This window comes from Cataglyphis hispanica, chromosome 1 (assembly GCF_021464435.1).
Source record: "Cataglyphis hispanica isolate Lineage 1 chromosome 1, ULB_Chis1_1.0, whole genome shotgun sequence".
Lineage (NCBI taxonomy): Eukaryota > Metazoa > Arthropoda > Insecta > Hymenoptera > Formicidae > Cataglyphis > Cataglyphis hispanica.
Genome location: NC_065954.1, coordinates 5,222,312 through 5,249,743, shown reverse-complemented (window position 1 = coordinate 5,249,743; position 27,432 = coordinate 5,222,312). Strand labels below are relative to the sequence as shown.

General features: G+C 35.7%; 2 protein-coding genes across 6 annotated transcripts in view; both read left to right on the top strand.

The window, feature by feature from the left end:
* The window catches only part of LOC126849671 (A disintegrin and metalloproteinase with thrombospondin motifs 7), a 42,477-nt gene extending 19,369 nt beyond the window's left edge, over window positions 1-23,108 (top strand). For 4 of the 5 annotated variants that reach the window (XM_050591765.1, XM_050591735.1, XM_050591745.1 and 1 more), the window contains exons 3-17: window positions 841-1,175; window positions 14,713-15,001; window positions 16,090-16,406; window positions 16,522-16,796; window positions 16,986-17,132; window positions 17,308-17,458; window positions 17,556-17,645; window positions 17,799-18,114; window positions 18,423-18,550; window positions 18,679-18,926; window positions 19,204-19,321; window positions 19,629-19,891; window positions 20,164-20,678; window positions 21,061-21,225; window positions 22,159-23,108. In XM_050591765.1, the coding sequence (XP_050447722.1) occupies window positions 841-1,175; window positions 14,713-15,001; window positions 16,090-16,406; window positions 16,522-16,796; window positions 16,986-17,132; window positions 17,308-17,458; window positions 17,556-17,645; window positions 17,799-18,114; window positions 18,423-18,550; window positions 18,679-18,926; window positions 19,204-19,321; window positions 19,629-19,891; window positions 20,164-20,678; window positions 21,061-21,225; window positions 22,159-22,304 (3,503 nt within the window). In that variant the 3' untranslated portion in view covers window positions 22,305-23,108. Of the gene's footprint in view, window positions 1-840; window positions 1,176-13,726; window positions 13,873-14,712; window positions 15,002-16,089; window positions 16,407-16,521; window positions 16,797-16,985; window positions 17,133-17,307; window positions 17,459-17,555; window positions 17,646-17,798; window positions 18,115-18,422; window positions 18,551-18,678; window positions 18,927-19,203; window positions 19,322-19,628; window positions 19,892-20,163; window positions 20,679-21,060; window positions 21,226-22,158 lie in introns of those variants that run through there. The other variant, XM_050591775.1, reaches the window with a different exon arrangement.
* Window positions 23,109-24,395: 1,287 nt separating this feature from the next.
* LOC126850667 (tetratricopeptide repeat protein 5-like) lies at window positions 24,396-27,399 on the top strand. The gene is made up of 8 exons (XM_050593896.1): window positions 24,396-24,775; window positions 24,875-25,225; window positions 25,319-25,561; window positions 25,668-25,721; window positions 25,806-25,991; window positions 26,100-26,272; window positions 26,371-26,515; window positions 26,596-27,399. Exons 1-8 carry the CDS (start codon window positions 24,692-24,694, stop codon window positions 26,713-26,715), a joined length of 1,356 nt encoding a protein of 451 aa, XP_050449853.1. The 5' UTR covers window positions 24,396-24,691; the 3' UTR covers window positions 26,716-27,399.
* Window positions 27,400-27,432: the final 33 nt, after the last annotated feature.

Here is a 27,432-nt window from a genome sequence, read left to right as displayed (position 1 = left end):
ATTTTTGTCACTTTATAGCTGTAAAATGTCAGTCTCTAATTCTTGTGTCGCGTAATTTACACAGGAGACTTAGAACCATTCGTTCCGAGACATTAGCAGTGATCTTACCTTCTCGACTCGAAGATTTGTTATCCAAAATAATCTCGCGGAATCGTTACAATGAGAGATTAGACGTAGGAAGAAACGACTGGCCGACCGGTCGACTTGGTATTCGGTCATCTATCTCTTCGGGCATCGTCAGCGATGCTTAGCGGCGGTGCTTAAAGAAGGCGTTAATTGAACGTAATAACCGGTGCTCGAGTGCATGCTAAATCTGTCGCAAATTATTGCAGGTTCACGATACGTAACTGTAGTGTATATATCGCTATTACTATATTATCGCAAGAAGAATCAACCGCTTTTCATTTTCCGATCCTCTCAGATATTTAAAGCAATCAGTCCGCTAAAAATTTCACTACCTCTTACGCGGATATCTAATTTCTACGAGCCTATTCACTTGGTTAATATAATAAACGTTATATTTTATTGCTTGAATGAAATTAATAATAAATATTTGATAGTATCCGGTATATTATTTCACTATAAATCGACCAAAGTTTTACTGAGAATAATATTAAATGAAACTTGTGTAAGGCTAAGTGTATTTTTTTATACTTTTATTTATATATGCACCATAAAAATGCGCGTAAAAATTCAATTGCTTGCTTATATAAACATTTAGCTATTAAAAAGTATTAAATTGTAGAAGAAACTTGAAATCGCGAGTAAAATAAAAACACTTTTTGCGATATTAATTTTTCTCATATTCAATCGATTATGTTTTTTTGTTTTTGTTTTCAGGATTATATACTTTACAGCAACATTTACACGATCACGAGATTGTAATACCACGGAAGGTGAATCACCTAGGCAACTTAATCTCGCATAATGTTACGCATCATCATCACGAGGACGGACCAATCGTTCATTATCGTGTGACAGTAGCTGGTAACGAGTATCACCTCGAACTGACAGCTACCGATAACTTCATTGGCCGCGCGATGGTTGTGGAAAGGCGGAAACGGGATCTGCACGTCCGCAGCCCGGCGAAAAGTCACGGCAGCAAATGTCATTATCGGGGATTTATTAAGGGCCATCGGAATTCCCGCGTCGCCCTGTCTGCCTGCGATGGTCTGGTGAGTTATACTTTCGACTTTTCGAATCACTGTGTTTGCACAAACTAATATTCACATCACGTTCGCAATCGTTAATCGAGAATTTAAAATTTATGAAGAATTGTCCCGATCTACTTTAATGATGTAAACGTTATTCAATTTTACTGTAATCCAAAAAAAGAAGAAGAAGATAAATTATAACAAATTGCATAAAGTTAAATTTTTTAATTTTATTTGTGGGAGAGAAGCTAATTATGTTTAGATAAATTACGCGAAGATCATTTGCATGCTCTATGATGCAACGTGTTGCAATGTGTCGGATCACGTTAGTAACTTAAATGGAACGAGCAAAGTTTGAATTGATATAACGTGGCAAGTGCGATTGAATCGTCAGCTGTAATTTGCAGACGGAAGGCAACTTCCCTGCGCTACCGGCGATCTAATGCATTCGCCGTGACTTGGAATCGCATGAAGAGTATAACGAGAGATAAAATCTGTACTGTCGACGACTGTCGAGCATTAACCGTCCATATGTAGAAACGAGAATCCGAGCACGAGGGTCTTGTCGGTTAAATTATGAACTGTCGGACACGTGCGCGGCGCAATCAGCATTGTATATCTGCTTGGTTATGCGCGCGTCGGCGATCGAACATAAAGTTTCGGACACAACTCAGCTCGACAAAATCTCTTTGTCCATGAAAGAGAGAGAGAGAGAGAGAGAGAGAGACCCACATGCCGCTTTTGCGGCACTGTAAGACAACCGATACATCAAGCGAATGATCAGCGTTATCTTATTTGCGAACGACTCAAGCATTCATGGCTCTTAAACCAACAGCGTACGAAACATGCTTTAGTTCGTTAAGTCTTTTGACTATAATCTCCACGGTGATTTGAAATCAATCATATCATACGCGCTTGTCCGCTATATGACAGCAAATCTGTAGCGAATCGCAGTTGCAAACTATACGAGTTATTGCGACTTGCGAGACAGCAAGAAAATAAAATATATATCTTGTGTCCTGCGGCCTTTAACGCTCGCTGATGAAAGCAATAAGAGTCGTGTGTCTTTTTTTTTTCCTGCGCTTAAAAATCAGTTTATCGTGCAGATTAATTAATGGATCCGGTCGACAACTCACGGCCAACAGCTCGAAATCAGGTCGAATACTCTGATTGTAGCATACACGCCAATTTTTCAGGAGCGATTTATTGCGTATCTGAAATGCACTTCTTTTACCAATATCGCGACGAAGTGAACTGAAACTGTCAATGACAATTCAATAGGACAAGAGCAGTTCTCTCATCGTAAGCTTCTTTTTTTTCAAAAATCGTTTACTTTTAATGCTATTTATGTTATTCGAAACCGACGAATTAAAATGCATTTTTTGTAAAAAAATCTTTTAAAAAAAAGATTAAAATCCACGCTAATTACTATAAAAAATTATTCGTGCAATAAATTAAAATTAAAAATTTGAGGTTACATATTGGAATTTTTAGAATAACTTGATATTTAATAACTTAAAGTATCAAAGTATAAATTAAGAACATTGAGATCGAAGATAGGAAAAAAATTTTGACTCGGGCAATGTAATTTCCCCATATTTAGAATATATTAAATTGAATGTAATAATTCATGATTATTTTACATAACTTATAAAATATTCATTTTCTTTGAAGTCTCTTCTTGGCGATATGATGCTTTTTAAGCAAGATATACGCTCTTCATATGCAGTGCATGTTTCCAACACTTGAGAGGAACGAAGTGGTGTGTCGACTGTGTAACGAAGATTACACCGTTGAGAAAGTTGAAAATTTTCCGGAAACTGGGGGCAAAACAACGCACGTTCTCTCCTCGAGTTGCAGCTGCTGCAACCCTTTTATCATCATTTTGGATTGAAATTTATGTGTATTAGTCTACGCGCTATAATTGCGCAAACCGCCGCGTCGACCGCGCGAGCTGCAAGAAGAGGAAACATTTGCACAAAGTTTCCCTCGCGTGAACATAAAATCGTGGTAATGGCGTATAAATGGACGGGCGAAGGAATGCGAAGACGGATAAAAGAATCTATCAGAGCACAGGAGAAACAGAAAATGTGTAGGGGCTTGTGAGTAAGCATCAGCGCAATTTGCTTGCAGCTTCCAGATAATGATTTAATTTGCCACGGCTTGGCAGATTTATGACGGCGCACCTAGTCGTTGTCCGCGTCGTACGCATTATAAATTGCACACGATTAAGGTTGCTCCAACATCGATACTAATTGTAAATGTCCCATCGGCCCGGCCAGTGCGAACCCACTAGCAGAGTTTGCCTTATGGACGCCCGGTTCTCACGCAATACCATATAATTGCTCAATTTTCTGCAGGTACCTTGCGGAACTGCCTATCTCGGCTCCAATAATCGATCCCATCGTGCATATTATAAAGACACGAAATTTTCGCAAAATCGTGGCGCTTTGCAATAATCCCACAAGGTAGACCTGAACCGAGCAGGTTTAAGTCCAAGGTGCTTGTATGCCGCAGGCTATATGGTAAATTCATTTTCCTAAGCTGAAAATATTGGAAGTAAACACTGAAAAAAATTTATTGAAATTTTTTTCTCTATTTAAAAAATAAGAAGGAAAGAGAGAAAGAAATTTGCGACAATAAAAGTCAGAATATATGTAGGTACTACAACAAAATATGGTGAATTTTTAAAACAAAAATTAGCACTAAATCTTTATACAATAATAAATACTTACATTATCATAAATAATAAAACGACATAGACAGCTACTTGGTACATGCAACTCTGTTTACCAAGGTCTTACATAGTGTACCTACCTCTCACGGGTGATACTCGTTTTTATTGACCATAAAATCTGCAGCACGCGAGTATGCCCCCCCGTATGAGAGAAGGTGATTTCGACGCGTAACCGCTATAAAACTCGAGTCTACTCATGCTACTTACGCTCGGTTTACGCGAGACTTAAAGCCCCATTTAGCGGCGGGTCACATAAGCCGCGTTGACTTAAAACCACGATTATAAAACATTCTTTAGCTTTTAAAATTGGGATTAAATCGTTGATCTTAGAATCGATTCTTTATAGTGATTAATGAACAACTTTAATTCTTCCACCGCGAATGTTTAACTCATCTTACAATTAGATAAAATTAATTCTCCAGAAATTTAAAATTAATATAAAATATTGCGTTGCAAAAAACTGAATCCTCTTTTATACTGTGTATGTTATCAAACATTTTTTAATGCTTTATTATTTTTTAATGCTGTTATTAATACTGAAATTTACGAGTTAAAATAAAAATGCAAACATGTTGGTGAGAATAAGATTCAATTTATAATGGTCAAATATTTGATACACACACGTACAAAATTTATATGAAATGTAAATTCATGCTTCATGTATTTATATATCGAATTATTTAATTCTCACAATTATTGTGTTGTAAATAATATGTTGTTTGCAGAGCAAATTTTTTTTCTTTTGTTGCTGCCACTGATTATAGGATAATATCTACTTACAGATGCAATACCACGTGCGATCTTCGTAATTGGTGATGATCTGCTTGGATCGTCATATATGTCATCTGCTTTACAGATCTACGAATATTTACGTACGTAATATAAACGGAACAATTGTCTCAACTCTCATACTACACTTGCACGCGTGTACGTACGAGTATGTACGTATGCTCAAGAGGCCAAATGTAATTGGCGTCGATATGTAATGTTCAGTAATTTCAAGCGTGCCTGGTAATGGCCTTATCCCCTGGGTTAATCTCCCGATGCAATCTCCACTTTGGTTGCGTAACGCTGAGTTAGAATTGAATCTAACGGGTCATCCCTTCGTTGTTCTAAATATTGATTGCATATTGAAGTTGAATTAGAAGATCTTAAATAATATCATTCTTTCTATTTCGAAGGATTTAATTCAATTGACTTCAAACCTAATTGCTAATCATTAAATGAAATTTATCGCTTTATAAAAGATATTTATATACTTATTTGACATCTCTCTTAATTAGTCATTAAATTTAAAATTGTTTAATCAATAATTAAATAGCTCTCTCTCTCTCTTCTAGATTGAAATTTATTATCTCAACATTATACATATATTAACACGCGAGAAAGAGAAAGATAGAGAGTAAAATTGAAACTTTATTTAAATTGAGTTCAAAATTTATTGTCTGATACCCTTGTTATCTGTAAAGCAATCGCTCTCGGGGTATCTCGTATACTATATTTCTCTTACTCGCGAAACGTGTATCGTAATTAATTTTATTCTCTGTTCTAGGTCAGTCTTTTACCACAATCGCGAATGTCACCATTGTCTTCTTTATAAATCTCGCAAGCTATACACTCATAAACTACCGTCTAAATTATTTTTCACACGGAAATTTTATCGTGCACAATCGAGCTCTCTTTTCAACGACGAATTAGGATTTCTGCTCTGCGAGATAGACGGGGATTTCACCCTCGTAACGTTTCAAAAAGCGGATTCTTTAACTCGCTTATCTGCAAATGCACGAACGTTTTATCGGCGCGAGAACGCGAGTTGGTATCGTTTGGCGAGTATCAAAGTCGGAATGTGTCTATTAAATTTCTGAGAATGATCGCGAGAGCCGATAAGCTCTAGTCACGATGACTGCAAAATGCACCGTAGACATGCATCTTATATTGTGTGACTCTTCTTTAATGAGCAGCATTTATCTACGTATAAGCCGTTATTCTACCTGAACGAAGGAAACGATCGCTCCTTGCGCAATTAGTTTCATCATAAACCAACATATCGTAAACGAACGATAATGGCATTGCATTTTATATCTCGATTAATTGCTCGCAAGATTTACAATTGCTACACTACTGCCATTGAATCTCGATGGCAAGAGTATCTTTCGTAATATTTTTTTTTTTTAGATGTTGAGTAAACACATGATTATAATTTATGTTACATTATTATATATTATCTTATAATATCCTTCAAAAAAATATTGTCCTAGAATATTCTTCATAAATAATTTAAAATTTATTTTTAGTTATAATGATAATGGTTATAATGATATTTGGAGAAATTTTATCTTTTAAAGAAATTTGATTAATTTTTATTTTTGTATTATTTAATTTTTAACTTTATTTTTAATGTTTTTATTTTTATAACACTAAATTAAAATAAAAAAAAAATCTTGAAATTGAGTTTAAATTTAATTTAAATTTTCATAGAACAAAGAACTCCAAAATTCTTGAGAGATACATTTCTGATATAAATATTTCGAGACATACGTGTATGATCACGCGAGTCTTCATTGATCGATTGATCAATGTTATCTAGTCGGAAAATTTTTCGGCTAATGAGCAAATATCTTCCGCTCGTTGCCCGAAATAAATCGCGACGCACATGAGATTGTTATTTCACTTCATCAATTCTGCTTTTCCGCGCTTTCCGTTTCCGTCAATTCCCAAGTCGTAATTGTATAAAAAAAAAAGAATCGTTGAAAATAATTGTTATTGCGAAGCGTAGCGACACAGCCGCCGGCAAGAAATATCGGCCCCTGCCGCGCATTACTCACGATCCGCTGAGACCGAGTTCGAAACAACTCCTTGAAGACTGTCCCGATGAATTATTCCGCGGTTACCCAGAAACGTCCCAACGGACGAGGAATTGAAATACAAGCGGTATCGCGAAAACATTACAAGCTCAGCCTTTAGCGACGCTGTTTTCCGCACGAATTTATCAACTGACGCAGCAGTACGATAAATGATAATTGAAAGCTACATCAATTTTTGTGGAAGCTGAATTACTTTATAAAAGACCTATTATTGCAAAAAGAAATATTTCAGCCAATTTTGCTTATACATACGGATGGTATTCTATCGCCTGCATAGAGATATCCTGCACAATAATTGATCGCCACCCCGTTGCCGTATTTGGCAAGACGGTCACTATATCAGCAACAGTAACAGCTATCGTGTCAATAATTCGTGCAGTGGTAATATATTGCCGTTATATATCTTCTTTACAGCCGACACGAATGCAACATGTGCAGCGTGAGTATAGACGATCAATGTGACCCCCTCATTAGTAACGCGCTTTAATTTATCAGTTTGTTGCATTCTGAAAATATTATATGTACGTATCATTTATCGGATAAATTTGATAGAATCAAATCGTCGCCTTATCAAATCAAAACAATTTTCTTCCCGTTCGTCATTCTAACGGATGGCTATTAATATCGGCAATTAATACATATATGTACGGATCGTCCCGCCAAAGCCGATAGCAATCAGCCACATGTTCAGTTGATTTATCATGAACCCCATCGACTAAAGGCGTTGATGCTCTATGATACAAAAAAAGCAAAATATCATCGGCGCGAGCAAGTCCGCGGGACGTAAAAGTGAAACTCGAGACAAAAGGGGACGATATAAATCAATAGGTCAATTAATTCCGCTTTCGCAACAAAGAGCGATTTGTCACCGGAAACCAAGCAAAAAATGAGAATGATCGTTATTGCGGCGCCAATGACAGGCGGCCGGGAGAGATATCGGCTTTCGCGCGACATTATTCACTATATGTACAATATATGCGACGAGAGGCCCGCCATGCCAAGCGAATGCACCACAGCCGCTGGCCGTTTTCTCACATACGAGAATGTCCCGTGGAATGGAAAATTGAAATACGATTGGAGCCTCGGTAGAAGAAAAAAAAAGATCATGGCCGCGAGTCCAACATAATACGCAATACCGTAAACCCCGGCAAATATTTACGACTATTGCTCCTACTATCTGCTCCGGTAGCGAAAGTTTAGAAGGCGTGAATATGGTACCACACGCAAGAGCATGTGCAGGCGATTCGAATCAATGTGCTTGGCAGTAGGGGAACAGGTTCCAGAATCTATGCGCGGCGCGTACGAGCACGTATACACGGTTAACATATAATTACCGGTAATAGGTAATCAACGATGAGTCGCTCCTCTCCGTCCAATTAATGCGTATCTATTCTCCCGTATCTAAGCGAGACATGGGTGGTCCTTATTACTTTCGACAATTAGAAATGATGTACTTATACTTTTGTGTCTTTAGTCATGGCGGGAAAAAAATGATAAAGTAATTAATATCGCGGACATTTTATCGCGCCAGAAGAATATATATTCCGCAATATCCATAGATAACATCTCGTAGACTTAAGAGGCACCCTGTGTAAGGAGTTGGTAAGAAGATTCGATCTCGTGATAAATGATGCAACCGCTTTGTGAACATGCTCCCGAATATATGCGAGAGCTGAAGACTTTCGGTATAATGGAACTCAACTTCCTTCCAGTATTCTCAGTCAATCGATCGCAGCATCTTTTAAGTATAAGATAAAATAGAAAAGAGCTAATATACCGAACCGAATATAAAACATTCATTCAAAGTCGATCGCTTTTTACGATCAATATTTTTCTATTAAAACGAAATTAATTCGATTTCGTGAATCGATTAAATATCTCATGCCAATAATTCAAATAGTATGCAAGCTTGTCTAACTCCTCCTAAACTCAGCACGTTTTGCTAAAATACATATGTGCCAAAATACATATGCATTAATTGTTGAGGATTATGGACTGTGCAATCGCCGCGCGCGGGCGCTTTTTTTTATAGCCGGCATCTTCAATCTGTCCCCCATGGAAAACGAACCAGAACCGGCGCACAAACACACACACACATATATGTGATAACCATCATTATGCACCACCTACGCGGGAAGTCCGGGACGACTATTCTAATGAAGGTATAAATCATGTTTCTCCGCAGGAAGCATTTATCGTCATCGGAATCATAGTCTTTCTCCCCAACCGAATTCTTTTTCTTATCTCCCGGGCAAACATCCGGTTTCATCCTCATATGCCAAAGAACACGACATCTAGTCTCTCTCTCGACTCGATTGTCTGGAAAATCCGTTACCATACTCTCTATGATAAACTGTCGGATTGGCATCAGACGTGTAACGGATGATATTATTTCGTATTACCTAGTTTACCCTGCGCGTTCATAATCCGGGATAATACTATTGAAGCCGACAGAATCACACACCCCGAAGAGCTTAATCCCGTCAAATCATGTGACGCAAAACACTACGTGTCGCAATAATCACGCAATCATGGCGCGCTATCCCGGCATCTTTGTCGCATCCCTCATAAAACAGCAATTGACGTGTACATTTATTAGCACATTTAAACTGTTACGCAGTTTATCGTGTATCCTGTTTGAAATATTCTCACGAGAAAATTATCGTCCTCGTCATCGTGGAATTTTTACGACACAAAATACAAATGGGATGGAAAAGACGATATGAAAAAAAGGTCGGAATTTTGTTTTCATGAGAGACCATTTTTCTTAAGTCCGTTAATCTTGTGATATAAATCTTGGAATAAATTCTAGACATATTGACGGAACGCAAAGTGCTGTCTCTCGGAATGGAAGAAAAATTGCTGAGAACAGCGATTGAAGGAATCTCCCATAAGACTTCAAGAGAAGAATCATGTACGGCTTTGCCAGGTTTAATCTTGTCGCTCGCTTCGATTCAATCTTGCTCGTCTCTCCCGCGGCATTATGGTGTTGTGACAGCGGAACACACCCATGATAGGCTTTTTGCATTCAAACATCGATTGAACGAAGATAACTCAATGGATAAAAAGTCTGATGTCATTGGTGATCTCTCATACATGATTGCCGCGCGCATAACTCGTTACATGATCGTAAAGCGGTGATGGCAATTGACATTTACAATAATTTATTGGCGTGTTATTAAATTCCCTGTTGCGGCAGAAGGGCATAATCCCGGTACTAACAAGGCGCATATTAAGCAAGCGCCGCGTATAACCGCATCGTTTACGCGGAATCGTCTGAATTTCTGGAACCGATGCCAGAGCCCGTATGAAGTGATGCACTTTCCGGAATTAATTGCTATTTACGAAATAAACTCAAATGCTCGGGATGTGCATTGCAACCAAATAAATTAACGAAATGTCGTGTAATTGAATTGAAATTTTTGTCATAATATTCGGATTCAATCTCATGCATCAGTCACGCAACGTTGTGTTTAAAAGAAATGTTCGAGTCCGCTCGCATGGGATATCGCAATTAATTATTAGCAAATTTTACATTCACTAATATTGGAAATTTTTATATCTCAAATGCGAATGAAGTGGCAATTATCAGTCCTGTAATTGGAGTGTATTATAAAACGAATAAACCTAGCGAAGCGCAACAAATTTTTATATTTCCATAAATTGTGAAGCAAAATTTTTGCTATTACAATATTTGCGTAATACAACAGTTAAAGAGAATTCGTAAACAATCAAATTCTGCCATTTAAATGATATCGATTGAAATTTTTAATTATATTTATTCATTTTAACTATATTTATTCATAAGTTAAAATATGATTTTTTTTATGTAAAACAATTATTCTAATTTTTTTTATCGTGTACATTTATTCTTGTTAAAATCATACGAATATAAATTTTATTTTATATCTTTTCTTCAGAGATTATAGAAATTTAATTATTAAATTTTATATGCATTCAAGGAATAAAATTATTATCAACAGTACCACGAATTATAATTAACGCCGTGCTAATCCAGTCACCGAGGTCAAGTATTTTCACGGATTTCGATAATTAATTTCCCTCGGCGATTACTGCGGTTAACGGTAGTGCGATAATCAACAGGCCTCCGTAATAGCGGATCGTATCGGCTTCGCCAACCAGGCAATTCTAATCGTCTTTTACGGCTGTCAGCAGCGGTCGGAATCGCACGACAAGCGCAGTAGATTATTCACGTGTGCGCAACAATTGCCGACGGGGGAGCCAATGCGTGCTTAGACATAGGTGCAAATATGCATCGTAAAAGCCGGGGCCGTAGGCTTCGTCGGTCGCTAAACATGAGTGTTGGCGTGTCTCGATGTTACGACCGCCCATCGCTATTCCCCGTTGGTCGCTCAATAATAATTTATGCGTACACAACGGCAGCAATATGTCCAGTTTGTGGGGTAAGATCGCCTTGACAATCACCGGCAAACTAAACAACATAACAAATGACGCCGCGAGATACGTATATGACGGGGTACATACCATCGTCACGATCGATGACAATCCCGCATGCGATTTTATGCTGATCGAATTCGCCTTGTTGGGCTGGTTCGAGACCCACCACGCGATCGCGGTCGCGTTAAACCCGCGTGGACGGAACTTTTCGCGCGCGATAGGTTTTTCTTGATGTGCGCGGTGCGGTTATTATGGACATACCTCCTACCCGCGGATCAGCATTTATGCAATCGTCACGATCGATTGCGTCGACAGTGCGGGTGTGCGTCGCACGAATAGCGAACTGGCTCGCGGTAATTTATGTCAACCGTTTGCAATGAGTTGCGCGTCCATTAATAATTTAATCAGCTCTCGCGATCCGGTTGTACGTATCCGCGCCGCTGCTTTATAATATTTTACGCAATTATAACGACACATAATTGATCGGTATGCTTTATGCAAATCGGAAGCCACTTTCGACAAGCCTGACATGTTCGCTTGCTAATTCCATTCCGGGAAACGAATGGCAAATTTATGGGGTTGTTTCTCGATTCTTGCGTGTTCGCGGCAATTAGAAAAGACGCAATAGATACGACCGCGGGACGGTTCTCTATTGCAGCACACTGTTGCAATAGAAATTCCTTCTCTACCGAGGATGCGACTGTAACATAAACTGTTGTAAATTAACGGTCGATATGCGGAATTAATCGAATCCCGCAAATATACGATACGTATCGCATATATTCTCCGTTTGGTCTGTACAATACGGTTCAATTAAAAGAAATGTTTGAATATAGTTTCCTGGTAAATGTCATGTTACTATAAAGATATATTTGGTTGTCGAGATTAGAGTTGTATTCAACTAGGATAGCAAATTCTCAGATAGTAACATTATAGAACGTGCAATACATAATCGTACAACCGATATTATTCTTATACATATGCATTCTAAAACGTTTAACGATTCGCGAAAGCATGGCTGATCAATTTAGTCATGTATTAAAGTTGGAAACATTTGAACATTATTACTTTATCATTTTTCTACACATTACTTTTTAGAGATAAGTGAAATTCTTACTTGTTTTACTTGTTTACTATGAAAGAATTATGAGATATTTTCGATAACTTGCAGAATATTCTCTCTGCAAAAGTACCGCTTTAAATTACATAAAACATTCCGCAGAATCCGATATCGAATGGAAGTTGTAGTTATTAAATTAAATCTGCCAATTGACGGATATTGGCAAATCGGAGATCTTCTCGACTAAAGAATGAAATATTGCAACTAACATATGCGCCATAGCTTCCAATTATTTTATTTCAGCTGAGAGCTACTCAAAGCGCTCACGTGCTTCGATCTACGTTCCATGTTATATTTATCGTTACTCGAATGTATACTCTATATTTTTAATAGATAAATTTTGGCAAAAAAATCAATCGCAATTATTAACCCCTTGTAAATCTTACGAAATAAATTTCTCTCTTAATACATTCATAACAATGAACAATTACAATTACGTTGTTAAATCTAATAATAAAAATGGAATATTTAACGTTTAATTATTTTTTAAATTTCTTTTAATCTTAAAAGAGTTAATAAAATCGACAACAAAATGTCCCATCCATCGTCGTCGTCAAAGTCATCACGATAACAAATCACTCCTTACGTAGGCGATCAAAGTTTGTGGGCATATAAAAAAAAGAAAAGAGAGAGATAGAGAGAGAGAGAGAGAGAGAGAAAGACGCTAAATAAGACAAAGATAACATGACAAAGGGAAAGAAGACGAAAAAGAAGTGGAAAAGGCAAGAACGCTGTAAGGCCCCATGTCGAGCCGAGTCACGGCCGGATCTTTTTCGCTTTGAGATCCTTCGACGACGAGGCACCGCTTCTTCTTCTTCTTCTTCTTCTTCCTCTTCATCGCCTTTGTGAGACTGGCGCCGTGATTTTTCACGGTCTGCGTCGAGGGCTAATCGAAATAGCGAGCGCCACCTCGGCCCGGCTATATTTAGCCCTTTTACCGCCTCTCTCGCTCCGCTTCGTCGATCGTTTTATTTTGCCGGAACACGAGAATGCCTCATGACACCAATGATGATGATATGGCATAAACAATCCAGATTATAAGTATTAATATATATGTTAGTACACCAAATTTTTCACCAAATAATTCACAATAAAGATTGAATTTTTAATATAATGATTATAATGTATCTTTCTCTAAATGATTATAATGTACTTTTCTCGCTTTATTAATAAAACTTTTATATATATATATATATATACATATAAAGAGAGAAAAGTTTATTTTATATATTTCTCTAATAATTGTATAAAAACTTTTATTATTTCAAAAATTAGCCGAGATATGCGAATGTTATTTTGCTACAACTTTCAACCTTTCTTAATCTCGAAACCTCTTCTCCTTTTTCTTTTTATACCGATCACACGAACCTTTGAAATACTTGTTCCATGACGCTTGGCGCGCCGTCGGAGGTCCGAACTCTAACACCTTTAGAACAAGAAATAGAATAATGCCAACCGATGTTGATCATGCGGCAGATTAGCACGCCCGCAGCTACGTCACGGCATTAATCATCCGTGGCCACTGACAAGTCTCGCCGTTTCCTGTCAGATAGCGATTGATGGCTGAAATAATGAGCGGCAAGTTCCAATAAGTTTTACATTAACGTCTCTCTGTTCTCGCGATATCGAGCGGTGTCCCTTTCCACGTTGGAGCTGTGCTTACATTTCATGGGAACTAAGCATAATATATATACTCGGCAGCGTACGCTGATATAAACCAACTCGGTGGAAACTCAATTTCCAAGTGCTTAAGAGAAGAGAAGCATACTTATATAATATTAATATCTAGCTGCTACCTCGCGCTGAATACGCATTATCTCCAGTCCAGTAGCTTCGCTTTCATAACTTCGTTTATGATCTCATATATCGTATCAATATTTTCGCATATCGTTGCCGTTGGAGCGATATTCGCGCATAATTGCGAAGAGATACGCCCTCGCAAGTCTGTTATTTTTCGTGCCCATCAGTTGACTATGGCCACGCTGAAGATCATGATTTGTTCTATTCTAATTGTAAATGACTACACTAAAAAGTTTCAAATATATGTATATATAAAATATGAAGTATAAATATTCCAAAATACTTAGATTTTGTATGTAATGAGCTTCGTGCCGCAACGTTTACGATGATTGATATAATGTTAATTTTCCAAGTACATTCATATAAATTTTCAACGCTTAAGCGCACGCTTTATTATGCAAAAATAATACTTAGTCGCGAAATAATACGCGCGGAAATTAAAAAGTATCGAGGCAACGCACTCGCCGTGAAGAGTTAACAAGTTTTTCAGAATGACATACGCGCCACTTTCGAGCTAAACGGCCCATTCGTATACGGCATCGCCGGGAGACGTCACGACGAGAATCCCACCGGCTCTCTGTGTGCCTGAGTAACATGAGACCCGGTTTTGTGTTTCAGGCGGGTATGCTGCACGGCGACCACGGCGAGTTCTGGCTGGAACCAGTCGCCGTGTCTCTGGAAGAAAAACGCGGCACGTCGTCGACCGACGAAATGACGACCGACGATTTAGGCGCCGGTGCTCGCTCGTCGGTCTGTAGAGGCCCGACGGCCCCCGGGGGCCGGCCTCACCTCGTCTTTCGGCGCTCGGCCGAGCAGCAGCAACAGCAGATCGAGATCGGCGCCGGCGGCCGCAGCAGGCGACGGCGCAAAAAGAAGAGGAAACAGGAGAGAAACTGCGGCACCCGCGGTGAGAACAGACACCTTCTTCTTGTTCCTATTTCGACTTTCGCCCGCGCGTCCTACAACCGCGCGCTCCCTCGCGCACTCCCCCGCACTCTCCCCCGCACGCATCGCCATTCTACACCTACCTTGCTCTCTCGCCCTCTCTTGTAATATGTATCGCATGTATTTATGTGTCTGCGCGTATAATGTAATTGGACGCACCGTGGTACGGAACGTGGGCGTGTCATCGACGCTTTGTCTGTCCTTTATTTTTCGTCGACGATAATATCCGAGCAGGAAGAAAAATAGCTTGGACGAGAAAAAGAGTATAATCTCGCGCAGGAATATTGAAATATATAGTAGTAATAGAGAGGATTACAATGATCCTCTTAAAACTAATTTCTAATATCTTTTGTTCGATTAATTATTAGCTTTATTATTCTATTAGCTTCTATTAGCTACTTCATAATAATTTCATAATTTATTGTAAGATTATTGTAATTATTCCCTGCATATATGTTACATGTATGAAAGCATCGATAATTGATTTGTTCATGATTTGAACGATATTGCAAAACAAGTTGATTAACCCGACCTAATTCGCTTGAATCGTACGAAATTACTGGCCATGCCAGTCTTTGGCACAACTTCGAGATACGATCTAGCCACTCGTTTTGACGTTCCCGCATTTCAGCGGATGAAACATGCACGAGCACACCGATATAGAGAACTAAGATCGTTCGGTTGATTCATTCCTCTATATAATGAAGCGCATTGCCCATGAGGGCATAATCCAATTCGTTACAAACCCGTAATTAACTACAATGAGTATTCATTTCGGCAAGCTTGCCGATCTATCGGATGGACCAAATGAAATCTTAATTACAGACCTACAATCTGCCAATCTGCATAAATCAGCCGCGGTGTTAAAGCGCTCCACAGTGTGGAAGCTACTATCTATCTTGATCGATTGATAAGGATCGCGCGTATATTTTTGCATATTTTTAGCAATATTTAAGATTGTTGACTCCGCAGCAAATAAACTGACGGTAAAGCACAGACTAAAAAAAAAAATTAGGAATTGATCATGACAGCACGTGAAATATCCGACAGAACCGCGTCGATTGACAGAGACGCGGCTCGAATGGCAAACTCAACCAGGCCTCGTCCAAGTTCAAGGCCGTGGGCGAAGGAAACATCATCAAGCGAAATGGCATCGTTCCAAGAGATCGATCAGTACTCCGCGTCATGTCGAGGTTCTTGTCGTCGCTGACATGACGATGATGGCTTTTCACCAGGATGGCGATGTGGAAACTTATCTCCTGACAATCATGAATATGGTGTCCGCGCTCTATCTCGACCCCACCATCGGCAATTTCATCAACATCGTAGTGGTCAGAATTATTCTTGTCGAGGAAGAAGACACAGAGGTACCTACGTTACGCTTAAAGTCGCTTTTACTCGCAATCAAGCGTGATAAACACGCAATGATAGTATCGAGATTACTCGAAAGCAATTACTCGAAATTAACCATTTCTGCCCTAGCAAGGGCTGGACATCGCGATAAACGCGGACAGAACTCTATACAATTTCTGCAAATGGCAGCAGAAATTGAATCCCGGTGATGATTCACACCCGAATCATCACGATGTAGCGATTCTAGTGACGAGAGAGGACATTTGTTCGCGTGCGAATACCCCTTGCAGCACTTTGGGAGTGGCTCACGTTGCTGGTATGTGCCAACCGGATCGTAGTTGCAGCGTCAACGAGGATAATGGGATCACATTGGCGCATACAATCACGCATGAATTGGGACATAAGTAAGCAAATGGCAAATTGTATCGAAATAAGAAAAACGTCGAATAATTTTTAATATGTGAAATATGAAATAGATTAAATATTTTATGTAAAAATTTAAAAATAATTATTTAAAATTTTCAATGCAATAATATCTGCATTTATCTCTGGGCATGAGTTAATTTTAAATACATGCTGTATATTCTGTTTAGTTTTGGAATGTATCATGACACGGAAAAAATCGGCTGCAGTAAACGTGAAGGCGATACTTTACATGTAATGACGCCAACTTTTGAGGTAGACGCTGTTGGAGTAGCCTGGTCCAGATGTTCTAGGAGAGATATCACAAACTTTTTGGAGTAAATAAGAGATATTTCAATAAAAAATTTAATTAATTTAGCAATTAATTCTGCAATCTCTGTATTTTCTACATAACGAAAACAAGGATATATATATATATATATATATATATATATATATATATATATATATATGTATGTATATATGTATTATGTGATTCCCGGAATTTTTTAGTCAAGGAAAAGGCGATTGCTTAGAAGACGAGCCTGCGGGCAATGACTACGCGTATCCGGATTTGCCACCCGGTGCAATGTATAATGCCGAGCATCAATGCAGGCTGCAGTTCGGCGTAAGAGAAGCTTCTGTTTGTTCTCCGTTGCACGAGGTAAAAGATCGTTGATAATAAATTTTGCCGACCTGAATTTAACCGGCTTGATTTAAATAACCACGATTTAAAGATTTATGAACGCTTATGATTTCAGATCTGCTCGAAACTATGGTGCATCGTGGACGGTTCCTGCACTACTATGTTGCATCCGGCAGCTCCGGGAACACATTGTGGGAAACACATGGTAAATTCAAATTCTCTTAATAATAATCTGTTTTTATAAAATATTTTTGCCATTATTTAAATTACTATTTAGATTTATCTAGATAGGCAAGTAAGCTAATACCATCCAAAATATTAAAATTTCTTAAATACATTTTTACGTCGCCCTTCGTAGTGGTGTCAAAATCAGGAATGTGTACCTATCGTCGATCGACCGCGGCAAATTGACGGCGGTTGGGGCGAATGGGGATCATGGAGCGAGTGCTCAAGAACTTGCGGCGCCGGTGTCTCGATAGTCGAGAGGAAATGCGATCATCCGGAACCCGCGCACGGCGGAAAGTTTTGTATAGGCGAGAGACGCCGCTATAAAATCTGCAACACGCAGTCTTGTCCGGAAGGTACGCCGAGTTTCCGTGCGATTCAGTGCAGCAACTATGATGGCAAAGAATACAAGGGAAAGAATTATACTTGGCTGCCATATTTTGACCAAAGTAAGTAAACTTTTAAACGTTGTTTAATGCACAAAATTTTCTTCCGCAATTATATACATAAATCTAAAATTTGAATTCTACTATTTGAATCTTTACGGTTTTTCAAAATGCACGCATTAATTATTGATTTATCAGAATACATGCATATATATAACAATAAAATTGTTTTACACGGTAAAATAAAATGTAATTATTTGCATTATTCAATATCTGTTATAAAATGCAAAACGGATTAGAAATATCCAAATCATGTAATGATTCAAACATTTAATTATGACGCGAAATTTGATTTACACCTTCTCATTTAGCGGAGCCTTGCGAGCTTTATTGCACTGATACAGAGGAAAGCGTAATCGTCCCTTGGGGAGAGGCTGCTCTCGACGGTACACCATGCAATGTTGGTACCAGGGACATGTGCATTGCTGGCATATGCAGAGTCAGTGTTCTTTAAAAAAAAATTACTTTCAAAAAAATTTTTAATGTTTAAATTTTTTAATTTAAATCTCTTATTTAATGTTTTGAAAAAAATTTTGAGCATTAAAAAATTAAGATTTTTTTTTTTAGAAAGTCGGTTGTGATTGGATGGTGGATTCCGATGCTACGGAAGATCGCTGTGGAATTTGTCATGGCGATGGTACTCAATGCGAGACCACCAGCGGCGTTTATGATAAAAACGATGGTCCCGGGTACAAGGAAGTCATTGTCATTCCGTCCGGTTCTCGAAATATTAAGATCGAAGAGATCGGTAACAGTAAAAATTACATTGGCATCGGCGTGCCGAATTCCGACAAATATTTTCTAAATGGAAAACGGTGCGTATAATTCAGATCGCAAAATCCGTGTAATAAGGCAGTTAATCGCGGAATTTAAATATAATTGAGATTACAAAGTTAACATGGCTATAATCTATGCTTTATCGTATCACTTGTCTACATTGTACATATATTTTTATCGAACAATGGAAAAAGAATTATTACACAGTGACACTAGTTACACTTTGATGAACATTTGAAAATTGAATGAATTGAAAATTTTCGTAATATTAATATGAATATAATCTTAAACTCTGATGAATTTCTGATTGGACAGGCAGATCACTTTAGCGGGCGAGTACGAAGTGGCCGGCACGCCAGCTTTATATGAACGTGATCGAGACAGAGAAAAGATTAGAATTCCAGGACCTATCAAAGAAGATATTGCAGTCTATGTAATATATTATCTCAATAAATACAAAATGCAATATTTAAGTAGTTCAAAATAAAAAAGATTTTATATATTTATTTCCTGCGTGCAAATTTTCATGATTGAAAATTTTCTATATGTATTATATATACATGTCAAGTTCACAGTTCCCAATAAGCTTTAATTTAATATAATAATAATAATTTATAATTTGTAGTAATAATTTAATAATTTGATAATTTAATAAATAATTTAATAAATTTAATAATTTAATAAAACAACTTTCATTTTTGGCTGTCATTATTAATAATTATCAAGCTTTATTATTTCAGTTAATTTACAGAGGTCATTATCGCAATTTCGGACTACGTTATGAATACACCGTACCGAAAAAGAAGCCTGATCGAGCTCCAGAATATTCATGGGTATCTTCCGATTGGACTCTCTGTACGGTCACTTGCGGCGGTGGCACACAAACTTCGCACGCAATCTGTCGCGAAAAGAAAAGCGGTACCGTTGAGGATCATTTCTGCGATGGTATAGAGAAGCCGGAACCGAAGTCACGCGAATGCAATTCGAATCCGTGCCCCGCAAGGTAAACTCTAACTTTGAATTCAATAAATGATTGTAACAAAATTCGAAGAACTTTGAAGAACATTGTTATCTCATAACGGGAATTTTCGAAGCGATCGAATAAAACTTTATTCAATTTTCGACTTCCACCTTTTCTGTGTTCTTACTCTATGATGGAGAAATTCTCTCTATTGATTCAATCTTATAAAATAATTATAGTTGAACATAACATAATCCAAAGATTTTTTATGTATTAGATAAGAAGTGTAAAAAAAAAGATTTGCAACATTTTAGATGGTGGGTGGGCCCATGGCAGATGTGTCCTGTTACATGCGGTGATAGCGCGCTGCGCAAGAGATCGGTCATGTGCGTGTTCTCCGGTGCCGGTACCGATCGATCAGACTTGGCACTACCCGATCGCGATTGCGATAAGAACATACGACCCGAAGAAGTGGAACCGTGCCCCGATTTGCCGCCATGCGGGCCCACCTCGGAAATACCACTATTCGTATACGCCGACAACAAGGACATGTCATTCTACAATATCAGTCTGAACGAACAAGACGGTATTACGATAGTCGACAGCCTCACCACGGAGGAGCCGGAGATCCTCGAGTTCGACAACGTCGTCGACGAGAACCCGGACAATTCCATGTACAACACTAAGTCGAAGTGGACGGTATCGAAGTGGAGTCACTGTTCGAATGGCAAGAGGAACAGGAAAGTCACCTGTTCCGTGCCGGGCGATTGTAATCCGGATAACAAACCAACTAGTATCGAGGACTGTTACAGTGGAAAATGGATCACCGGTAAGCTACAATTGATGTGATATATTATAGTACAAAGAATGTGTTTTCTTTTTTAATATATAAATTTCTTCTAATTAAAATTAAAAAGTTAAACTTATTTAAACAAATATTTTATTTATTTAAAATTAAGATTTTATTTGTATAGTTCGTAGAAATATTATGGAATACTTAAATATGTTACCTAAAATATGTTTGTAGAATCTCATTGAGAAACATTATTATAATATTACATGAGAGCTAGCGGCACTTTTGAATAATAATGAAAGACGACTATGATGAGAATTTGTCATTTATTAGAAGCGAACTTCTCTGTCAAGATTGTTAAATATTTGTTAAGACGAAGATCTCTTTATGTAAGATTGTTTATTAATCTTAATTTCAGGAAATTGGGGAAGTTGCAACGCGACTTGCCTCATAAAGTCTGGAATCAAATATAGAGAAGTACAATGTCGTGATCGCGCGACAAATTTGCTCTCTGACGACTGCAATCTTTTCAGAAGACCGTTTGATATAAAGCGCTGTTATTATCGACGGCAATGTACCAATGGTAATTACATCTGCATAGTTAAATTTAATTCTCAAAAGTCTTCCTTGTGCATTTTCTACAAAATTTTATTTTTTTTTTTTATACAGAGAATTGTCATATCTTGCAAAATTTGTAATATTGCAATATCGCAGTATATTTTTAAAATCTTCATAAAAGGATTATTAAATTAAGATAAGATAAGATAATTTACAAATACATACATTTAATAATATTAATAATTATACTTCTCGTGTGATATTTAAAAGTTAAACTCACATTTGCGTCGCGCCAATAATTGATGTCGAATGGAAGTTTGAGGCAATCTAACAGAATAGTAATGGAGTCGAGAGAATTAGAACACGTAGCCACATGTAATTCTAAGTTATGCTAGTTAGGTTACAGAGCGTTTAGCTTGTCCAAAGTTGCAGAATATGCCCTTATCCAAAAGCGTCGAGAAATGAGAATTTATACGAGAAAACTATGGTTTGTAACGACTTGCTTTATGAGATCACACGTTACTTCGCTTAATTTGCATGTATATATGATGCATCCAATCCATGCGCATATAAATACTTATTATTAAAGTATTCTAATCTCCGTAATAATATCATTAGCATATGCAATGAATTCTCAAGATTTGCGTATCAAATTTAATCAATTAAATTTTTTCACTTATAATGTCAGTTTGCTTTTTTATAATACGTACAAAGAAAAGTTTAAAACATTGTCTAATTTTTTTACGATAACGCACATGAATAATGTACCTGTGGATTTATTTACTTTTTCATCAAGTTATTATAAATTATTATATTTGTGTGGTCACATACATACACACACACCACACGCGCGCGCGCGCGCGCGCGGATGACTAATATATATATATATATATATATATATATATATATATATATATATATATATTTTGTTATATGTATGTATTTTTATCTTTTTCAGATTGCAAGGATAGCATAGCTCCGTCGTGTGCAAACTACAAACGCATGTGTGATACATCATCGATTGTGCGAGAAAAGTGTTGCGCTACGTGCATGAAACGACGACGGCACGTTCGCCACAATAGACGACACGTATTTGCCAAATAACATAATAAATCTGAGAAACACTGCAAATGCAAAAGTATTTTGAAAATAAATTTTTATAATGGACACATCCGCCTGATATTATTCATATTACTTAAATTACTTAAAAAAAAAATAAGATAAGAATATAAATCAAAATCTCATGCTTAACATATTGCAATAAAAATGAGAAAAAAAACATATAACAGAAAGGTGATATTATGAGATTATATTTGTAACTTTGTACTACTGCGTGTATGTATGTGTATATGTATATTTTGTATCAAGATGTAACCACACTTATGTCATATAGATATGCCACTTACCTACATCATCTTCAATCCGCCTTAGATATGTTAAGATACTAATTGAAAAACGTTGCAAACGCCAAATATACGTGATATTTTACTAGAAAAAATCGATTACAAAATGAGAAACTAATATTATTAAAAATTATTACATATTATTTAAAAAGTTGCTATATATAATAACAAAGATAATTCTTATGTAAAAAAATTATTTAATGAGTTTTAATTAACTATTATTGTTAATTTATTCAATATCTTGTTAAATAAATAATTTTCTAAATATGTGCAAATTTTAATTGATTTGCAACGCTTTTCTATGAATTAATTATCACATAACAAAAAGATAACTTTTAATAATTTTATAATTAAAGAATCTTTGCAAATACGTAACACAGGAAAAAAGTCTGGGATATACAATTATTTTAAGGATATAATTGCCACATCGTATCCGGCGATTTGATACAAAATAAATAAGTTTGCTATTCAAATATTTGATTAATATAAAAATGTTTATATGGAGCTTATAAATAATATAACTTTTATATTTACTTGTTTTTATTATGATAATATAAAATCTGTTTTCCTGCATACCAACTTAATCAGTTTAATTAACAGCAAGAATGAAATGAATTTGTAGCTATTAATTTATTGACATATTGGCATATTGGATAATGTGTTTTGAAATCTTTCATTATTATTTTTATTAAATTATTTTTTATTTGTCTAAAAATATAAAATTTCTTTCTATTTTTTATTTTTTTAGAAAAGAGAGATATAAATATTTTATATTTATAGCCTTTGCAACCTAAGTAGGCTATACTAATTATTTGCAACGTAGATTTTGAAAATAGTAATATTCAGCACTCACCGCTGTCGAACTTCTGCAAGTATTCACCCAGTATCTGTAAGTAAATAATCGATGAAATAATTTATTATAATTAAATTATACAAATCAATCAGAGCAAACATGTAAAATTCCAAAGAAAAAAAATACTGATAAAAAAATATATTAGTATGTGAGCACAGCATACATGTTATATATATTATGTGCTTATATTTTTTACTCATTGTCAGTTTAGATAACGACCACACAAATAACAGACGGATATTATTCTCTACCTAGACTTTTAGACAGAGTATAAATGTTCATTACTTGTTTTGATATCACAACGTAATAACGTTTTGCATGCGTTTGAATTAATCAGGGTAGAAAAGGAGCCAAGAATTTTTATCTTTTAAAGCTACGTTCCACTTGGTAATTGAAACACTCGCGAGTATTTTCTTTTGGTAAACAACAAGGATGGAATAATCCTACAAACATTACGATTGCCAAGTAAAACATAGCCCAAGAATTTATAACATTAATTGAAGTTTCCGCTGTATGTGCGACCGTTACTTTAAGCTTTCGTGCAACCGCTATTTTATTCGCTACCTTTAGCGGTTTATTTTGAGATTTACAGTCAATTAAGTACCTCTATTTCTTAAATGATAAAAGAGAAATAGAATTCATACAAAAATGACTTACCAAAACTCATTTTTGCTCAAGATTTTCTGAATTTATTCTCAATTTACACACACACTCGCGACACGTTACTTGTTTCGAATCGCCATTTGCAATACGAAAGCGCGCAATTTAATACATACATCTACCACAAGTGGCGCTACAAATTATCTCTGCCGTAAGGGTACGTTCAGAAATCCTATCCGCAGGGTAAAGTAGTGTTTAATTGACCAATCAGAACCAAGAAATCTTTGCTCCTTTGTGCTGATTGATCAATTAAATGCTACCCATGGGTAGAATTTTTGAACGCACCAAAAGTAAATCGTTCATCAGTCATATGCAGATGCAGTCATATGTTCATGTGTGAGAATGCAATATATTCTTACGTATTCTCCATTCATAACAATACGTCAAATACGTAATTTTTACGCATTTTTACGCACGCTTATCGTCTTTGACAGTTTGGGAATGATTTTATGCCACGAGAAAATTCATATAACTTTAACAAATTATGAATAGAGCTTTCCGCTATCTGAAAGACATGTGACGCATAAAAGAATAATGTTTATTTACTGCACATCACATAGTATAACTTGAGAAAAATGTCTGCAATTATAGATGACAAAGTTGTTGCAGGTGCGAAGAATTCAAATACCATCAAGGAAGACCCGATTGTAGCGTTAACAGTATGTTAAATATTCTTTTTGTATAATTTATTTATTTATTTCATGTTACTGTTGATATATATATATATATATATTTGCTAATTATAATTTTGATTTTAGGAAAAAGTGAAAGCCTTGTATCTCTTTCGAGATCGCTACTTTGAAACACATTCTATTGATGAAGCAATAAAAAAAAATACTGATGTCGAAAAAGAAATGAAAGACACGCTGAGCAAGTTTGATGAATGTAAAGGATATGAGATTGATGGTTCACGTGCAAAATATTATTATTTAAAAGGAAGAGCTTTGAATGTAGTGGATCGTTTTATTCCACAAGCAGAGGAGCTTTTAAGTAAAGCTGTGAAATTAGAGCCTAAATTAATAGAAGCGTGGAATGAATTAGGGGAATGTTATTGGAAGAATGATGATATAAAACAAGCAAAAAATTGTTTTGCTGGTGCTTTGCAACATGTACATTTTCTTTATTTTCAATTTTAAAAACTTTTTTGCTTTAGAATTTGTAAGAATTTATTGTGTATATATAATATATATTTTTTTTTGCAGGATAGGAACAAAGTATCTTTGCGAAATTTGTCAATGGTGCTTAGACAAGAACAAACTTCATCTATTGAACAACGGACAAAAAATATTCAACAAGGAGTTGAGTATGCTAAAGAAGCTGTAAGCCTCGATACAACTGATGGAATCTCTTGGGCCATATTAGGAAATTCTTACTTGTCTTCTTTCTTTACAGTTGCACAAAGTCCAACTACTTTACGTCTATGCATGTCAGCATACATACAAGCGGTAAGTTATGGATATTTAACTATTCTTTCATCTTTAATTACATGTTATTGTATTTAATACATATACTTTATTCCTTGAAAATTGAAGTTGCATTATTTTTTTTTAGGAGAAAGATATCATTGCAAGAAGTAATCCGGATTTGTTTTATAATAAGGCAATAGTAAGTTGAGATTAAAGCTTGTAATCTTTATCTTAATACTTAACATTTTTTAATTAGATGTTTGAAATTGGAATTTTGTTGTAGGCTCTAAAATATCAAGAAGAATATAAATTAGCATTACAATCATTTGAAAATGCAATAGCACTCGATCCCCTTTGGGAAACACCATGCAATAAACGAGATGAATTATTAAAATATCTTAAAGATATTCAAAATTTAATTAATCACAATGGACATGTAAAACCAAAAAGATTATGCCAATTGATACGGGTACATATATGACAAAAATTAGTAATAATTAGTAGAATTTAAAATATTAATAATTGCAATATGATTTTGGTATAACAAACATATTTATAGGTTTATGATTAAATATAGGCATTGGATATTAAGCATTTAGGACCATACAAAGGTGGCTCATACACATCTGGAGAAAAATCTTTAAAATTAGATTTAATTCCATTGAAAGAATTAGCTCTTGGACTGAATACTGAGAAAGTTGTATTTGGAAAAGTGATTTGTTGGATACAAGACTCGGATTGTGTTCCATTGTAAGTATTCATATTGTTGTGTATAAAGTAGAAAAATATTTTTTTTTTTTAAATATTTATTTGTTAAAATAAATAATTACTTAATTTTTTTTATTTAGTGCTTTTTGTCTTGTGGATGAACAAAAGACATGTATTGTTGTTACTGTATACAATCTAGCTAAAGGTCGAGGAGTTACGATCGGAGATTCTGTTGGTATACCAGAGCCTTTTGTCATACATCAAAAATTCTCCTATATGAATAATGTTAGTATTATAAGCACATTTTTACACGCACAAAAATTAATTTTATTGAATTTACAATAATATATTTTTTATATTTTTAGGAATTTGACTACAAATCTATTCGCGTTGAAACTCCGATTGTACTTGTAGTTAATGGAAGAAAGTTAGGTCGCGAACAACAAGCCAGCGCAAATTTGCACAGTTATAAAAAAACAGATTAAAAATTTAATGAATTATTCAGATAATAAGTTGATTCGACATGGATCACCTAATTGTTCTCAGTAAATAGGTGATTTTTTGACTTATCTTTGTTTTTGAATAACAGCGCGCGAATAGCTAACAATGAACAATCAATATATTGTGATATATATGAATTTTAAACAAACACATTTCGAAATATTGGCAATAATCAAAACTAATAATTAGAATATATGTTACATGAATTTCATATTTTATAAGTTACTGATGGCATAAGAACTGTAAGAAAAAAAAGATATAGACATTTATTTTTCTTTTATATTGCTATAATAATTATGCATAAATATATGGTTTGCACAAATAACAAACAATATATCTACCAATTTATAGAGCAATAAGACTCATATGTATACATATATTTTGTATTTAATTCATGACTAAAGAGAAAGAGCAAAAACATTATAATATTTTATTTATATATTTTAAGTTGTATTATTGTGTTGTTTGGTGTTTAATAATTTGTCATACATAACGTAATTAAATTGTATAAAAATACTAAAATATAGAGAGATAAAAGATAAAAAAAGGAGAAGTAAAAGATGAAAAATATTTTTGTTATAAATTTCATAATTTTTCAATTCAATTTTTGTTGACATTCATTAAATGGCATATTAAAAAATTTATTTTGCATAGCATCATATAAGCTTGTAATATTGTTAATTTCTTATTAGTTAATTATT